The sequence below is a fragment of the Epinephelus moara genome, chromosome 6, assembly GCF_006386435.1.
Source record: "Epinephelus moara isolate mb chromosome 6, YSFRI_EMoa_1.0, whole genome shotgun sequence".
NCBI classification, from domain to species: Eukaryota; Metazoa; Chordata; class Actinopteri; order Perciformes; family Serranidae; genus Epinephelus; species Epinephelus moara.
Window position 1 is genome coordinate 21047699 of NC_065511.1, and position 19439 is coordinate 21067137.

General features: G+C 40.7%; 1 protein-coding gene across 1 annotated transcript in view; it reads right to left on the reverse strand.

Annotated features, from left to right (window-relative positions):
• The window catches only part of LOC126391843 (receptor-type tyrosine-protein phosphatase U), a 218120-nt gene that overhangs the window by 93230 nt on the left and 105451 nt on the right, over positions 1-19439 (reverse strand). The window contains exon 3 of the mRNA XM_050046801.1: positions 11469-11740. Coding sequence (XP_049902758.1) covers positions 11469-11740 — 272 coding nt within the window. The remainder of the gene's footprint in view (positions 1-11468; positions 11741-19439) is intronic.

Genomic DNA, 19439 nt, shown 5'->3' on the forward strand with positions numbered 1-19439 from the left:
CCCCTCCATTTTTCGCATTCATGTCTAGGGATAGGGCAGGGGTCGGCAACCAAAAGAGACTTTTTTGGCCAAAAAAAGAAAAAGAAAATCTGTCTGGAGCTGCAAAATATATTTGAGCCTCACAATAAAGGTAACATTGCCTTTTAAGTCAAATTTAGCCAGTCAACATTACTGACAGATCTAAATGAGCATTCAAGGTGGCCATTCTGCAATGGGCTATTTTTGATTATTTGGTACTTTGCAGTGTTACTGATGAAAGCAAAATAAATTTGTCTATGCACTATAAAATTCTCAATTTTCTTCTGAGACTTCTCCGTTTTTGGATGCTGGCTAACTGGCTAGCTAGGAAGACTCATACTGTCACCGTCGCTAGTGATGTTTTTAGAGGAAAAGACACCAGGCCAGATGTTTGACGCACATTTGAGTTGACGAAATGTTAAAACATTTTTTAAAATTGGTGTAGGCTACGCATTTTTACAACTGAAAAATGTAAGAATCATTTTAGGCCTACAACAATAAATGAAAATTAAAATGTTAACAAAAATAATGGTAAATCATTTTCATATAATTTTCTGTCAAAGCTACCGGGAGCCACTGAAGAGGAGCTAAAGAGCCTCATACAGCTCTGGAGCCACAGGTTGCCTACGCCTGGAGTAGGGTTTCTTGATGCTTGCTGGGATAGAGACGTAGGGTGAAGTGTAAGGGCCCCAAATACAGAGTTTTCAGAGGCATTCTCTAAACCATGTGTTAGGAGAAATTGTCAGTGAGACGGCTGTACAAGCAACTTAAGAAACCCTCAAATTTTCTTTGTCAATAAAGATTTCAGAATTATGATAACCATTGTTTTAAGATTTGTTTTAACATTTTTTAAGATAAAGTTGTTTGAATGTATTATGGTCCTTTTATTAATAACAAGCATAACAAGGAAATTGTTAGTATGCCTATGTCTCAGTAGCTAACTAGCTAATGTTACATTGTTATTGCTGATTTGGGCTTGACAGTCCTGCATTTTGACATATTTCCAAGTCACATTCGCCCCACTTTAATGGCATATGACACCTGAAAGTTAAGGTCCAGCAGTGAAGTTGCTGCATTTGTTGCCGCTCCTCTAACATCAGCACAGACTGGCAGGGTGGGAGCACTGTTAGTGGTAATGGTGTTCTGTGATGAACTTAAGATGTGAACAAACCGTGAGTGTCCTAACAACCCTAAAAGGGTGCCTATCGCCCACACAAGAGAAATCACCTCAGCAGAAGACTGCATATTCACAGTGTCCGGTAACACCTGTCATGTCTGTTTATGTGAACAACAGCATCAGTGACTACTATCAGGGTCTTGAAGGGTTGTCCCATTTCACAGGGTATAATTTCAACTCCTACCTCTTGTAACTCTGTTCCGAGGGACAAGGTGGCACTTGAAAATGAGAGGTAGGAGAAAGAGTAAGAAATGGGTTGTACTTTAAGTACTTGGAGTATGACATGTATGACAGTATGAGTATCAGACATTTAACTCCAACTTTTAGTGTTGAACTACTGCCTTGCTACACATTGCTGAAGACACATTTCAAGCAAAAAGTTGAAGTTTGATACTTAGGCCAATAATAAGACACCCAGATTATCTTCACCACCTTAATCCGCTTGTGTTTGCACACCTAATTTAAGAGTCACAACAACATCTCCGAGACCTCTGGCCCAAATTCCAGCCTTCCACAGTCAGCAGGACAGAGATAGTCCACCTCCCTGGTTTTGGAAAGGAAGACGTGTGATTACAGCAACAATTGGTGTGACAACAACCCCGGCCATGCACGACCCCTAAAGGCACCTGCACCAACACATCGTGATGGGATGTGAGGAGATTGGGGTCAGCTAAAAGACTCCTGACGAAATGAGACGCAGAAAGCCAGGCGTGCAGAGAGAAGAGAGGGGAGGCTAGAAGGTGACAGAAGGAGAGGTGAGAGGGAGAGCAGGAGGAAAGGTCCTGGCTGCTGGGTTTCAGTGTTGGAGAGTGACCTCGCTCTGCCTATAGCTGGCTGCTCTCCTCTGGCTCTGGGAGGAAGGCTAATCTCCTTCTGCCAGAGTCAATTTTCCTGTTTGTTCCCAGACACTGCTGGAACCTGAGCCGGAAGAAGCCACTGCTTTTAAAGGGGGATATTAACGTTTCCTCTTTTCATCATTTTCACTTTCCTCCCTATTTCAAGTGGTCTATTTCCTTTAAAAGCTTGTGTGGGATCCTCCTCTCTCATTTCACTTTTTCTATCCTTCAATTTTCCATTGTCTTTATTTCTTTTGCTGCCCATCCTTTTCTCTTATCGCCTTCCTTCCCTTCCTCCTTCTGCACACCTGCCTAAACATACAATATTTACAACACTGATTAAAGCACAGTATTATTCAGAGTGTTGACCTGAATGTGCTGTGTAAGCACACAGTGCCATGCCATTAGACTAACATCAAAATTAGCCCAAAACACTGATTAGGCTTAATGGTATACAGGAAGGAGGAAAAAAAAAGTCTTGAAAGTCTAATTGAAGGTGTTATTACTCTCTGCTGAGCTAAAACACTCAATAAGAGATTGATTACTGGTTAATCCTCACTCTTCTTAGCCATTAGGATAGGAGGTTATTAAGAGGGAGACATTCAGAGCATTTGTTTCAATAAACAACCCTCCCAGATTTTTATTGAAAGCCACTTTCCCAATGAAATTTTCTATATGCCTGTACTTTATTCTAATGAATGGCTACTTTACTTCCAAAAGATATAAAAATGCAGGAACCATCTTCTGGAGAAAAAAAATAGAAGTGTGACACGCAGTGATTTATGGCTGATATAAAATGCACATTAGGAGAACATATTACATTACCCTGCAATATTGGCTTTTAGAAGCAATTGTTATGTATACAAATCAAGGGATGATTTATCCTGCCCTATAAACCAGCTTCTACCTTTTCCACTCCAGTCGGGAGACACCATTAGACACAGAGGGCTTTCACTCACCATTAGACACAGTCATAGATAAATAACCCCTTAAATATTCACAGACAAAAGGTCACGTGCTGAAGTAAATCTGTTCAGGTGGAAAATGCCAAAGGATAACAGTCTGTGTCTGAGAGCAGGGTTTAAATCTTGGGAATCTCAATTTGCGCTCTACAGTATTTCACAAAAGCCTTTTTCCCATAGCCACAGGCTCAGCTCGCAGGACTCTCAGCAGGCTGCATTGGAGCAAATAGGAGATATTATCAGACAAAGCTGAGACATGAGGATTCTCATTTACAAGTCTTTGATGTGCCTAACACTATCTAAGTCGTTTCTCCTTTTTTAAGAAATGGGTTTAATAAGTAAACAAGATGCTATCAAGGGAAACGTTATGAAGTCTGTTAGTCTGGTTAGGAGATCAAGCTATAAAGGCTAGATCTGTACAGAGTGTTACAATCAAATAACGACATCTACAATGTTTTTTTGTCTTTAAGATATTCAACATTTTGGGAAATAAGCTTATTCATAATTTTCCCGATGCTAGGATGAAAAGATTGATACCAATCTCATGTAATATGTTAAGCCAAGAGCATGCAGCAACATCTGGGGCTGAAAAATAAAGCTAACACTGAAATGCCAAAAACTGCAGCTCTTGAGGCTGGCTCCAAATCCGAGCACATCCCCATAGACACCCATGTTAAAGTGCCTAACTTTACAGCAGAAATAAAGATGTTTACAGCCTGGTACAAAAAACGGGTTTTGGTATCTATGGCTAATTTCAACAGTCATGACAACTGCGCTAGGTGATTTTTATGTAACTCACCACTTTGAATTTTTTAGGGCTTAAAGTTTCCATAATTCAGGGTGGGGCAGCTTTAAGTGACAGAAGAGGCATCATCACAGTTCATAAGTCAGATCCACCGACACATTCTCATCCCAAGTCATTACATATCGCTGTTTTGTCAGAGGCCTTTCACGTCTACAAATTACGCACCAGATATCCTTCTGCATCCGCTGTTGATGCTGCTACCAACAGGACGTCAACAAAAGGACATGATTAGATTTAGGCAACAAAAGCATGTGGTTAGGTTCAGAAAAAAACATCATGGTTTGGGTCTACACAGGGGTCGCGTTAACCGGATATTCTCGGTCACTGACTGTTTTTTTGACAGCAATGACCGGAAAATCTGAAGACCGTCGGCAGAGAAAAAGTCATTCATCTGCTTCATGTAGCGTTGTTGAGCCCTGGACACACCGGACGTGTAGTGCCACGGAAGTCCTGCGAGTGTACTCACAGGCACTTGACTGTCAGGCAGCGCATTTCTCCTGCGCTCTCCGCGCCGGTTAAACATCGACTCCACTCGTCTGTTCCCGTCAGTACTCGTTTTTTCATTTCAACAGGTCATTTTAAACATGGGTAAGTCCATATTTTAATCGTTTTTTATAACGTAATAAGGTAATTACAATTTGTCATTGCATGTCCATGTATTGAGCGTGTTGGATAAACACTGAATGAATAGGGCATATTGTTCTGACCATTTTTATTTATGTAGTTATGCCTGTAGGCTCATATTGTTCTGACCATTTTTATTTATGTAGTTATGCCTGTAGGCTCGATGACACAAAATTAAAATTATAATGAAGTGATTAGGGTATTGAAAAATGTGTTCGGTTATGCACTGTTGTGTTATTTTAAATTATAAAGATGGTATTTTCTCCTCACGTTCCTCAGTGCGTGCTGTTATTTTATTTTGAAAATTGGCCGGATTCTCTCGTCTTTTCTGTGTCCGACTTCCTGTTTGGTACAATCTGCTCTATCCAGCTTGACAGAAGCGCTCGCGGCTCGCGTGAAAAGTAGACCGGACGCCGAACTGAAGCGCTGCCTCCGCGGGTGCTCCGCTCTGCTCAGCGGCTTGTGTGGACAGTCAGATAGGTTAACATGGGCGCCGACTGAAAACTGCCTCTGCTGCTGGGCGCTGCGCTTCGGTTCCGCGTCCGGTGTGTCCAGAATGGCACGGGTGTGTGAATGTCTGTTCATCTTTTCGTTCATGTCCTTATTAATGCACACTTTATAACTTGCTTGTTGGATTTATTCAAAAATGAACGAATGAAAACTAAATATCTTTGAATATCTTAAAGGAAAATTAAAATGACCGGTAAAAATAGATTGACCCTGTCGGTTAAAATGACCGCCGACGAAAAAGTCTAGCGCAACGTCTGGGTCTACATCATAAGGGAAGCGAATTCTAGGCTCCCAGGTGAAAGTCCAGGGTTTGTTGGATCCATCCAGTACCCCTCCCACCTACCCAATAGGGACTTTTAAGCTCATTACCAGCAGTGTTTCAACCTGATGCCATTCAGCGGTGTATCATAGCACCATGAAAGATTACGTCCAGCCGCGTTACATACTGACGCCACCAGGCCTCCTATCATTCCATCACAAAAGGTGGCTTTAAGCACCAGGTGTCTGGGGCTGAAATCACTGACAAAGCGGCAGTATTTGACGACCTTGGAATGAGAATGGGCTGGATCCACCCGTCACTCCTCCACAGCTCTATCTTTTCATCACCCTTGCTGGTGACAAAAGATCACTATTTAACACTTTTTATCTCCTTTATGCCAAATACATTGCCAAGCAACCTTACAGTGATGACACGGCCCCAGGAAGTCACTGCACCTGGCCAAGAAATAGTCCAACACATAACCACGGTAACACCTGAACTTCTCTTTTTGACAGTTTTTGTACAGATATATCAAACAATATATGTTAAGTATGACTTGTGAAAACAACAAATTGTGGTTCTTTGCTAAGATACAGTTCCAGGCATGTTCTGGACAGAGCCGGGCTGTTTCATCAAGTCTCCAGTCTTTAGGCTAAACTAGGCTAACAGCGTTCAAACTCTAGCTGAGGTTGGAATCAATCTTCTCATCTCAATCTTGTAAACAAAGTGATTAAACACATTTCCCAAAATGTTGCATGGTAGCTTTAATACAAAACACACATTCCATATGTTTTTGGTTACTTGATTGATTTCATTTGTCGTTGATTGAATATGTGATTGTATGGAAGAAGGATTGTGGGTCTTCTTACTGGGACAGGGCCATTTCATGAGCAGCATATACTGGAGCAATGATTGCGCAGAGGAAATACCTATTTCAGTGTATACTTGACATGATGTGAGTATTGTAGTAAGAAAGACATGAAATGAAATCAAACCTATCCTTAAAGTGAGAACACCTACAAAGGTTAGGATGGAGTTAAAGTGGGTTTGAATAATATATTCAATATCAACAAGTGAAAAAAGTAAAGTAATACAGAAGAAAAGCAAGTCTGAAGAAGATTCTGACATTTAGAAGGAGAGAGAAGAAAGTGAGCGATGGTAAAGAGGGGAGGGGGACATGTCCCCTGCTCTAGTTGGCAGTCTTGGAGGGCTGGATAACATCTTTAATATTTGATAACAAGGTTCTCCAGGTATTGCAAACACTTCTACCAATAAGAGGCAGAGAGAGAAATATGGCAATGTACACCACATGACATCTTCAATCGAGACATCTCAAGGTGATCTTGCTCTCTTGGATTTTCACCCCCAAAATCCATTGAACTCCAAATCCCAATTTCACAACTGTGATACGAGGTAGCGATGTGCGTGTAATGCTTGTCAACGCTGATATTAATATAAAGGGCAACCTGATCAGAGAAGAAGAAGACTGGGGGAGGATTTTGGTTTTCAGCATATTAATTCTCTTAGTTTTGGTGATTATCAGAGAATTGCTTTGACTGTTTTTAATTACATTCCACAATGACATTTTCAAGACATAAACACCGTATGTGTGTGCTGTAAACAAGGTATTTCATTACACCCTAAACCGTGAAATGAGCATCCTTGAAAGTAATCTCACATCTGTATCTGTGCAGTGCAAAAGGCTACGCTGACATTTTGAATCCCTGTGCTGTAGGCAAGGAACTGGGAGCTCTAATATGACCTGAAATCTAATAAGAGGGAAAAACCTGCGGATTTGAAAACCGCCTCCAAAATGATGCGTGCCCTCCTGGGATTTATTTCACTCAGAGACAATGATAAGACGTGCCTTTTCTCCACCTCTGTTTCAAAAGAGTGCTTTGCTAGTTTAATGACAGGGTAAATCTGCCTGCCTATCACTTAAAATCCAAAGTGATTGTATTAGACTTGCTATGGAGCTGATATAACCCGAACCCTTTAGTATATAAGTCACACAAGCGGCAGCTAACGTGCTTTAAAGGGAAAAGTGTCAGGTGAATTTCAAGAGACCTTTGTTGAAGCTGAAACAAAGTCCCATTGTTTTCCTTTTTTTTTTTTTGTTCTGTTTTCACGGCACTGCTGGTTAACAACAGAGGACAGCTAGCATTAAGAAGCTGTTAAAGAAAACATTCAGCCTCCACATCTACCCTTTTCTGTTTCGTCTGTGTAGAAGAGAGCAGTGACGTGTTGCGAGGCAAGACCCTGTGTCATTCCACAGTGATGAGCTTTTTGACTGCAGAGAGATTAGCGATGTAAGCTGTGGTATATGTGACTTTGAGGGGGCAGTTTGTTTTGCTCTCTTTGTGCTAAGAAGCAAGCTGCAGCTGAGTTAAAGCAAAATGTGAAATGAGAGAGAAAGCAAAAGAAGAGAAGATACATTTTCTCTAATAGTGCCAAAACCTGATGACCAAATCCCCAATATTAACAATTTTAATCCAACACATTTGAACACTGTGTTTTCCCACACATGAGATAAAAGCGAGGTCATTAGCCGTTTAAGCTGTTCTATAAAAAGGCTATACTGTCAATACTAATTTAAGTGTTAGGCCCATTTCCTTCGCCTGTACAGTTTGTCCTGTCTTCAGAGTCATCTACTCCTCCTCATGAGCCCATTATAAACCTCCTTCTCTTAACTGGAGCCTCTCATCGGAGACCGCAGCACAATTCTGACTCACCTATGAGCCATCACTATTTACTGGGATGCTTACAGGACTGTAAGACAAGAAAGTACACAACTCTACTGGGGGAAGAGGAAGGGAGGATGAGGAGAACAGAACCGCTAACTACATGGGCAAATTCAATACTGGACAGAAAAAAAGAGGCAGGGCAAAACATGTTATTATTGTATTTATGGCGTATCTGTCCTGATGTGGTGATAGAGCAGAATAGTGGTTATGGAGTCTGTTTTATAACAGAGAGATCACAGCTCCGCTCTCACCGCATCCATCAGCAGGGGAGCTCTCCTTAGCAAAAACACTCGAACATTTTCAGCTCACTCTTTGTTAAACATTCATAATAAGAGCAACAGCAGCAATTTCATACATTTAATAAGGGTATTGTAAAAGTAATGATTCACACTGAAAATGCCATGAAAAGAAAAGAATCCGACAGTGAGGACCTCATTATTTGTTGCACAATTGAGCTAATGAACAGTTTTACTGGCAGGGGTCCTTGCTAGCCTGTTTATGAGGGGCAAAGCTCAGGAGAAGGTGTGTCTGATAGCAGCACTGATTAGTAGAGTTTGCAGTCCTCTTGTATACTGATTTGTAGCTACTGAGATGACACCTGAAAATACCGTTTATAAAGAGCCAAAGTCTGTAGCCTCAGCTCCACCGTCTCCACACAGCTCCACACATCTTTAACTTAATGGGTTTTCTGCATAGATGGTTTATTTCAAAAGTATTTCTAAAAAGCTGAGAATCTCTTTGTCTTACTGTTTATATTCTCATTTAAAATAAATATCAATGGCCAAAAGAAAAAGTTAAATTTTAACAAGACAGAAAGAGGATTATTTTGTTAGCATTTAAATAATAAATAATTTTAACATCTCTGGGAATTGAGGATTAATTACCATGCATTTAAAATGATACAATCTCAATTAGATATACATTTGATGGTATGGAAGATACAGATCTACAATCAGATTTGCAACCCAAGGCTGCACAGATGAAACTACACAGAAGAAAAACAACTGGTCTTCAACCTGTGACTGTGACAGAATTCTCTCCAGAAACAAATCCATGTGCTCAGTGACTTTTGTCTGTACCAGTACTTTATGCAGGTTGTTAATAAAACTAGAATTACTACCCCAGTTTTATGCCTCCACAAACCTGTCAAGTGTCAAAAACATGGATGCCCCATGTATATCTTCCCACCGGGAGCACAGAGGATCTATACAGTGAGCACAGTTTCAAGGTGGGCACCTGAGATTAGTGTCACCAATTCTGCATCTTATCAAATGTCTCGCCTTCTGTTGAGTAATGACCAGAAAAGTGTTTTTGCAGGACATTATTATGTCACATTAAAGCTGACCTTTGACCATTTGGATATAAAATGTAATCACCTCATCATTTTATCCTGTTAGACATGTGTGTGAAAGTAATTCCTGAGTTATGGCCAAAAATGTGTTCTGTGAGGTCACAGTGACCTTGATCTTTGCCCACCAAAGTCTGATTAGCTCACTCTTGACTCAAAGTTGATACTAGTGCCAACTTTGAAATTCTCTCAAGGCATGAGATATCGCATAAACAAGAATGAGACAGACGAGGTCACAGTGACCTTTGACCTTCGCTCACCAAATTCTGATCAGTTCATCCTGGACTCAAAGTGGATATTTGTGCCAAATTTGAAGAAAATCCCCCATGGTGTTCTTGAGATATCGGGTTCACAAGAATGAGACAGATGCAAGGTCACAGTGATCTTGACCTTTGACCACTGAACACCAAAATCAAATCAGTTCACCCTGTTCCAAATTTGAAAAAAATCCCTCAATATGTCTTGAGATATTGCATTCACAAGAATCAGACGGACGGACGGACAACCCCAAAACATAATGTCTCCAGGTTATCGCTGGCGTGGAGGCACAAAAAAGAAAAAAAATATTATTATTATTTTGTCTGCCTAAGATTTTCTCTTCTTTTTGCTGTGGTATCGAAAGACGTATTGACTATAGTTTTTTTTTTATACTATTATTGTTTCAAAGTTTAAATTTCTGGTGTCACGTCAACATTACGGAAAAAAAAACTTTAGACTTTGACAAGAAGATGGAACCACTCTTATATCTGTATGCTAGATATGAAGCAGGAGCCAGAAGCTTAGCTTAGCTTAGCTTAGCATGAGGACTGGAAACAGGGGAAAACAGCTAACCTAGCTATGTCCAAAGGTTAAAAAAAGACGGACCTACCAGTACCTCTAAAGCTCACTAATCATTATGTTGAATGATCTATTTTGTTTCATTGTTTCATTTGTACAGAAATGCCTGCCTGGTATCCTCACAGTGATGACTAGACTTCAGTAAGTCACTGCGACCAACCAAGACATAGTCAAGCATATAACCCTCTGAAAAATGAAAACACAACTTGTTGTTAATGTGTTAATTAGTGTGTTTTAAATGTGCTGGAAGTTTTTTTTTTACCTACAGTACACAGAGCCAAGTTTACTTTTTCTCCACTCTTCTAGCCTCATGTTTGGCATGCAAATATGAGCCGTGGGAACAACAAATCCCACAAGGCTTTGACAGTGTGGCTAAGACTTATGGGGCACTGTATCTTTCTGAATCAAATAAAATAATCTCCATTTTCCCTTGGTCAAAGAGCCGAGATGTTTAAATATTAGTATTCAGAATAGTAATAGTTACCTATTAATCATATAAATATTTCTCTCTAATGAGAATAAAGCTTGCAACACTGTATTTGTCCTTCAGCGTGGAACACAGCAAACTTTCTCTAAGATGTTTGTGTATGAGTGTTACTGTCTGTATACTATGTGTCTGATACCTTACAGTGTCAGCCTACATCTAGCTCTCTGTTTGTACAAAGGACTATCTTTTACATAGTGAAGGTCAGATCTTGCAGAGCCGAATAGAATTTAATTAAGTTGGGGGGGATTGACAGTTCTTGATAAAATGCACACTAGTCAACTTAATTGCTTTTTGACAGCTCCGCAGAGTTTGCAGAAAAAAGAAATTGGATTAATAGATGGATATCCCTTGTGCTCACCTGACTGTGCCATCTACAGACCACAGCACATCAGGCACCAACACACGATGCCAGTCAATGTCCATCTACTATAAGAAGGCAATAGCATGCTATGCAAATTGTTGGCTGTATACACAGTACATGGGCCTCAGTGGGTGAAATCTCCACCAGGCATGCCCACAAGAGACCTAGTTAGGGCCCTCGAGCACAAACGTTGGCTACATTCGCAAGGGAATCAATGCTAATTAAATTGCAAATGCAAGTAATTAACACCAGATTCACCTCGAGGCTAAAATGAGTGGTGATCAACCGAGCCTTACTGTGTACCATTTTTCAGCTGAACAAGATGTCGGTCCATGGGTCTGCAGATCTTAATCACTAAAATGAAACCTCTCGACTGCTCAACTCCTCAGTGTCAGAGGAGCATCCGATTTCATTAACACATCATGAAATCAAAGAGACATTTGTCACATCATTACATGTAAGAGTAATGAATCTCGAACCGAGAGGGAAATAGTCTGTACCTGGTATTCATTAGGCCAGAAGGTGCTGACAGCCAGCTCAACCTGGTGCCACTGCTTGGCATGAGACCCCGACGTGTTCCACACCGGACTGCCGAGTGGACCTCCGTTGACTCGCACATACGCCCGTAGGGCCCCTGGACTGTGGCCATCACGACTGTACAAGAAATAGCTGAACTGGACACAGTGCGTGTCGTTTTCACTCAGCGTCTGCAGCGACAGCTGAGCACGATGACCCACGGCATGCTGGGAGGAGTTCACCAACATGTAGGATCCTGGAAGGAGGAAGAAGAAATGCATCAGTTATTTATAGTATTCCAACTTTATGGGTCATCGCCACAGTTTTTCACTTCTGCCATCTGTCAACATTTTCATACATGTTGCCATTTTCCTGTCAGAGGCTTCAGAGAACAACTTGTGTTCAGGATGATTAATTATGAAGCCAATCTATGTATATTTTAACTGGGAGGTATCAGCTATTTACAGGCCTAAACAATCTGTAATATTTGGTTTATTTTAAACCATTCTGTTCCCTCTACACAAGCTGTCATACATGCATCAGAAACAGGCGTCACCCACAAGTTGTGGCAGTAAAGCCTGCATTTTAAAAAGTTAACAAGCAGCTGAAATGCCTGCGGTGTTGAATCATTTTAAATTGGAAATTGAAAGCAGACAAACAGACACTTGAACTGTCTGCAATGCCCGTCTTTCCACAGGCAGTGATAACTTTTTAGTCAAGGTTTTTTTATTCATGGATTTTATATCAAAAGACAATCATGGTATTTGTTCATTGTGTTGTTTTCTTTAAAAATGAGAACCACTGAAGGAGAGCCGGGCCTTAATTACAAGCAAGCATTGTGTATAATGCAGTAAAATTTACATATCAAAAAGGGACAGGAGATACTCATTATAAGATGATTAATTAAGTGAAGTTAAACAAGCTCTATCTGAAATTCAGAACATTAAAATAGTCGCAAACAACTATTAGCTTCTTAAAAATATAGTGGAGTAATGGGGGTTCTGAGCTTCTCTGATCTTTGTTGTGGTAGACGGTCCGGCCGTGCATGCATGTTTGTCCCTATGTGTTTATTCCACTGGCTCGCTGATCACCACCGCTCTGCACTGAGCTCATACGGTGGTTACCGCTGATATCAGGACAGCGTCATCGTGGAAGCAAAGCACCCACCCTCTGGTTCCTCCCCGGTTAGCACCATTAGCTCTTTCAGCAAAGTTGCTGTTGTTAGCACAGTTTGCGCTGTTAGCAAGTTAGCTGCTAGCCACCAGCTGAGCCACCTCCAGACAATCTCTGAATCATAGATACACTCCTAATATCATATAGAGATGAGGGACGTCAGCTGATAGATCACATGATTCCTTTCCATGCAACCAATTGGCAAATCTCATTCAGGGAAACCACTTTGGCTTGTCTACTATTGCTGCTTCCTCTGCGAGCCGCTTTGCAACCTGCCTCCACCCCAGCTCCTCCTTTTCATGATGTGTCTGACTTATCAGTGTTATTTCTCTTTGATGCTGCTCTGTTCTGTTCCCAAGGGTGTCTTTGCTGCTGCTCTCCCTGCCTTAGGCTTTCCACGTAGGCGCATGGAAGGGCAGGAAGGTGTGCTCTCTCTGCCTAAAGCTCTCCACACAGGTGAGTGGAAGCTTTCTGTATAGCCTGAGGAAATGCAGAGGCCCCAGAACAGAGCCATACCGCCAAGTATAATACTGCAAATGGAAATAAAGTTTTCTTTGACTAAAGTGTTCCTGACTGAAATGAGTTAATAACTTAGCCATAACTTAAATTTGAATGACAGGAAATTTAAATTATTTCTATATAATAAAATTAACTGGGATGATGTGCATAATGTCAAAATGTAGCCAGAATGACTAAAGATGTGGAAATAGGGCTAGATTTCTTAAACCAGTCTTTATATTGTGGATGAGTCTGCAGCACAGGTTTTTCAACTGTTACTAGATTTACAGATAAGTGACAGAGTTTGTATATGAGCCACTGAGGGATTTGTGTTAAGCAGACTCATATGAACCAAGGCAAACATGTCACAAAAGAACAAATCCGCTTTTAACCACTTTAAGCAGGGTGAATCCAGGAGAGGGAAAAATAAAAGTATTCTCCTGCAACTCATTGTTAAATGTGTAGGCGGTTGATAACCGGAAAAGAAATGTGCCCCGTAGAATAAAAAGACACAATCGGAAGGCACCAGTGAATAGTAGGGAAAGGCACGGAGAACAAGTGAGAGACGGAAGAAAAAGCAGACAGGATGAGCGAGAGAAAGAACCGATGGCAGTTTTCCCTCTGCAAGGTGACGCGGAGGTAGAAAACGAGATTCACAAAACCCCCCAAAGCCTCCTCTAATCAGGATAACATAACCCCATTGCCCTTTGCCTAGCATCTGTCCCGCCTTGAGTCTGTGCCCGCTAACGTGATTAGCACAACAATGTTGGGAGACCTTCCTGTGTACCCACATAATCAAGCCTGTTGTCTTTGTACTCCAAGGTCTTTCTGTTCTCAGTCAGAAATGAGCCCGAGAGACCAGACAGTCACAGCCTTGGCGCCAGGTGTCCTGAAGACATTTATTCTCCACTCAGATGGAATAGCATGTGAATGCTGAATTGCCAGACAGAGAATTCTTTACATCTTCACACAGTGTTCACCTCTAAATTGAGAAACATCCGCGACACACACTCCTCAGTGTTTTCACTCCTTTCCAACGACTCACTATGCAGACGTAAGTACTAAGAGTTATAAGTAGAAACTTTTATTTGCTCTTCAGGCACAGAAGAAAAAATAGTCTTTATCTTACTCCCCATTGACTAAGTGCAAAACAAGACACCTGATGGAGTCATCTGCTTCTTCACCAGCACCACCCAGCTACTGAGAAAACACTAATTACCTCTTTAAGTGCAAATAAGACAGAACGCCTATTTTCACAGGCGGATGTTTTACATAATGAGATTGAGATTCACAACCCTTAACCCCGAGCTATAAAGAAAGTTAAACTGAGGAGCACAGGGAAGTAGGGATGGTCATTATCTGGAGGCTAGAGTAGCGGCCTTTACTGCAAAGCCCCATTGCCCTGCAGCCACTTGTCAACAGCCCCTGATTTGTGTCTTGTCCCGGGCTGAGGATCTCGGCACTCTCATTTCGCTTTGCTTAATTAGATCTTTCAGAATCCGTCTCCTCTCCCGCACCCTCAAGGCCCACAAGGGACTCATAAAATAATAGCAAAGGGCTGAAGTGCTGTAGCCGTACTGTCCTTACTGCTGGTTATATCCGGGCTGTGTGCCCCTTGTTTTATATATAGACATCATTAACACCTTTCTGTTGACTTTGCAATTTACTATAATGTCACGTGGAGACACATGAAGCAGTCATTCTGCCGCCCTCTAACCTCTTTTGAGATTCAAATCGAAGATAGGTGAAGTCATATTAATTAATAAGGTGCTGTGTGTGAGTGCATATGATGTATGAAAATGAAAATGTCCATGAATTAAACATTTTGGCAAATTAAATTGGGGTCCTGGACACATTCTGTGCAGTAGTCCTGATATGCTGCGAGATAATCCGTGCCAGCCCATTCAGTATGGACATTATGCATCATTTTAGTTTATGTAATGTGGTTAAGTCTTGCCTCCGGAGCCAACGATGTGGTTCTTAAGAAAATGTTAGTATCTAATAAATACAAGACAAACAAATTATTGGGAAGATGATTTACTAATATTTTCCTACATTTTTAAATACAGAATTTAAATGGCGAAAATGTCCTGGCATTATTGGTTTTAACACATATATATATCATGTAGAAAAAGAACATTTTTCTTTAGATTTTTCTCCAGTTACTTATTAAATGCTCTATAAAGGGGAGCAGCTACTTTGATTAATTGGCTTTATATACAATTCATCAAACGACAAAAATTGTCAACACGTCTAGAGTCCAAGGTTACATCTTAATATTGTTTTGTCCAACCAGGACTTGAATTTTTGTCATTCCAATGATACAGAACAGGTAAAAAACAGCAGATTCTCACAGTTAAGAAACTGGATTCTACTTGTGTAGTTAATATTAACCTTACGGTCAGTCAATTTATCTCTACCTTGGGATGGAAACACTCTGAATAACATCTTCAGAAGAAGCTGGGAAGATCAGGAACTTATTACCTTAAAGTAAAGAAGAGGTCAGAGTAATTGTTGCTACCTTGCCCACACAAAGTATTGCCGTTCTGCTACTTGCAAACCCTTGAATTTATCTAAAAAAGTATTCCTCAACTGGATGTCGTCAGCCTTTGTTATCATTAAGTCCATGATTGTACACTTTGACTCTAGCCTTCAGTATGTCATCTACACTTACGCCTTCATAAGTTTGTCTTGCAGGAGAGTTCTGACAGTCTCTTTGTTCTTCTACCTGAAGTCGTTTCGGCTGTCGGTTCAGTGGCATATAATGTTTAATTACCCTCTTGTGTAACAGGTCCATGTGGGTTCATTTAAAAACTGCATTCGTCAATAACAGCAATACTTTGCTGTTACTGAAGGCCACAGACATTCAACTCAACTACGAGATATTGCTAATTACATTTTTTTATTATTACCTTGCTTCCAAGGCATATTTAGAAAAACACTTTGTTATAATAAACCTGCTGACCTTGTTCTTTTTCAAAATCATCTGACTTAAAGAATTCTGAAATGTATGTGACCATGGAGCAAGCAAAAGTTTATTTTATACCTTCTAAGGCATAAAGGTATGTGGGGAGAAAATGTTTTCCTGTGTATTCAAAGGTACACTATGCAGGTTTTTTCTAAAAGCAATGTACTGACTCATACAAAAGTTATCCCTCTAAATCATCACTTATGATCCTAGACTCATGACACTAAAGGTGTGTGGTGGTGCATTTATCTGCAGGGACTCTGCCCTCGGCCTGTATTTTCTCGCTGTGTTCAGGAAGTTCCTAGGTACGGCGTGCAGGTAAGGTTGGGACCAGGGGCGTAAATATGGACAGTGCAGGCAGTGCGGTTGCACTGGAGCCCATTAAGTGGGGGCCAATAGAGAGAGTGGGCCCTCCAACAATGTGCTGGGTGGAGAAAAGCAAACCTATCTCCTTCATGTTAATTTTTTCTTTTTTTTAAATAGTCAGTAGCATCTATAACAAAATAATATGCTTATTCTATAACCATAACTTAACAATTAAAATTGTTAAATTAATAATTTCATCATTTCTTAGGTAATTTTTGTGATATAGAGATACGCAATAATGATTGTTGGGTAATATGTATGGTGATGTTTTCAAGTGTCAAGTCTCTGATCATGTGACGAGACGATGTGTGCATGATACTGTGTCCTAGGGCCCGTCATAATAGCACGCACTGGGGCCCATTGTAACCACCTTACAGCATGGTTGGAACTTTATAAAAAGGTAGCAACCAGGTGCCAGATCGTAAGCGACACATCCAGGAGAAAGCTACGAAAATTGCACACACGGCTCCGAAACAACGCAAATATAGCAAGCTGAAACACCAACCAACAAAGCTTGTTCCAAAATGAGAGCGAATCTGTGATTGGTTTTCACTTTCGCTGACGATTCTGTCTACAAAGAGAAGCCAATATTTCTGCATGGCACACATTTGAAAAATTCCTCTCAACCAAACTGCTATCATCAAGTCACCAAAGCGTGTTTGCTGCTGGTTCTGGACTTTTCTGCTTGATTTAATCTCCACCTATGATGTGGACCACTCTCTGTATTTTTGTTGCCAGTACAGATGAATAGTTTGGCACTTAGGACTAGTCTCTAAACTTGGATTGCTACTGTGCTAGCAGAAGTGTGCCAGTGTTTCCACTGAGTTGTTTTTTTCCACATTTGCCTCCCTCACCTGTTGTGTTCCCCCAGGGTCATTGTTCGGGCCACTGCAATTTTCTGACCATTTGCATATTAGAAAAATCAGAGACTAGTCTTCTTGTACCACAACTTGGCTATTTATTATTCAACATAAAATATAGGCTCATCATTTTCCTCTCATGTCTAATTCCTTTGTCTTGAAGCTCAAGTGACTAAAGTATAGTCTTGATTCCTCCAGCTGTGAACCATAGCCAAAATAAAGCTGCTTTAAATGCACACAGATTTACATGAAGTCATCCATGCTTTCATCTCATCTTAGCTAGACAACAGTACACATACTAAGGCAAAGTAAATGGGGCACCTTTAGCTTATTCAAAATGTAGAGGGCAAGAACACATCTCTCCACTCTTTACTCTATTCTGCCTGTAAGTTTTAGAATTGATTTTAAGATTTGACCGATAACTTTTAACACTCTACATGGTCAGACTCCCAGGTACATTATAGATTATAGATTCAATCACTGGCCCTAAGGTTTTAAACTACATACATCTCAGGGTATAACCAAAATCACCTTTATCTGATGGCTTTACTGGTTTTATTATGTCACCTTTTAAAAGCACAGATCACATTTGTTAGCGTGTACCTTGTTTTTATTTTGATTTATTTGTCATATTTCTTTCCTCTATCGTGTGGTATTTTCATTGTTTTACTCCACTATTTGTGCTTTTCATGAAAATGGCTTTTCGTGTTTACATTTTCATTAAAAAGATAAATGCCGGAAAATGAATTAAAACTAATCAGATCAAACTGTAGTGTTTAGCGGTGCCATGCGTGCCCCCCACACACAACACAGCACCTTTCGTGAATTATACTCCAGAGCACCATGAAATCTGATAAAGTTCCATCTTTCCATTGATGCCCCTCCCAAGGGCAAAAGAACATCCATAACAAGATTAGGACGGATCCAGCACATCATAATTCATAAAGGAGCCCTGCTGGACTACAACCTGGTCACAGGCTGTAGGTGACACTATCTGTGACAAGCCACAACAGACCAGAAAGGGAAAGGATGGCGATAAGTGGGGCATGGGTTGTGCAGCATTGATACATTATGTGAGGTTACGAATGCAGACGCTGAGTTGTTAACATGGGGGAGTGGAAATAAAACTAGGGAAACAACATAAAAGCAGAAAGCTAATGCGTATTCTTTACAATATACAGAGCCTTTCTCTCTGTGTGACCTATCCAGCAAAACTTTGCTCCTCTGACATCCAAAGCCAGAGTCAAAGTAATCTCAAATACACAACAAACTAGAGGGAGCAGAGGTCTGAATTTAATGGGATCAATGGCTGTGTTAGGCTTTAAGATGCATCCTTGACGCCGCTTGCTGTATCATTACTGGTCAGCTCGCAGCACATTGGCCTTGATGCTCGTCTTTTCACCAGGCGCCTTCATTCTGCCCTGCGCTCTGTTCTGAGAAGGTCATGTGGGATTTCAGACTCAATCTCTGAGGGTCTGATGTCCCCAAACTGTCTGTTTATTTGCCGATGTCCGCAATAACCTTCAGTACAAATAAATAAGTAAATAAATAAATAAATAAATAAAGTGGAGCTCTGGCCATTGGCCTGAAAAGCACATTAGCGTTGTCATTCCCCTGATGTTTGGTCTCCCTCTGAGGAAAACGGCTCACAAATGTAAAATTGCCTCATCATGTAGTGAAATTGTTCACAGAGCAATAAGAGCTCTCAGTGGAAGACGCCGCAATCACAGACGTAAACACCTTGTCCCCAACACCAGGCGTTAATGTGTTTACTGCCCATCACTGTACAAAGAAATGACTAATCAAGTTATTCTTTGGTGGGTTTTTATTTTCTGACCTTATGGATAATTCAAGCCTGGAGTTATGTTAAAAAAAAAAAAAAAACAACATAGGCTAGATGGAAGCTTTGATAAAAGGAAACCCGTTGAGAGGATGGACAAGTTCCCCTCCTAATGGAAGATCTCACACAGGGACAGAGCAATAATAAGACATCACACAGACTTAATCGACTTATCACAATGACACACAATGACAGTGTTCCTACTGAGAATCTGAAGCTGACCTTATACTCGAAAAGAAAAGCAGCACAA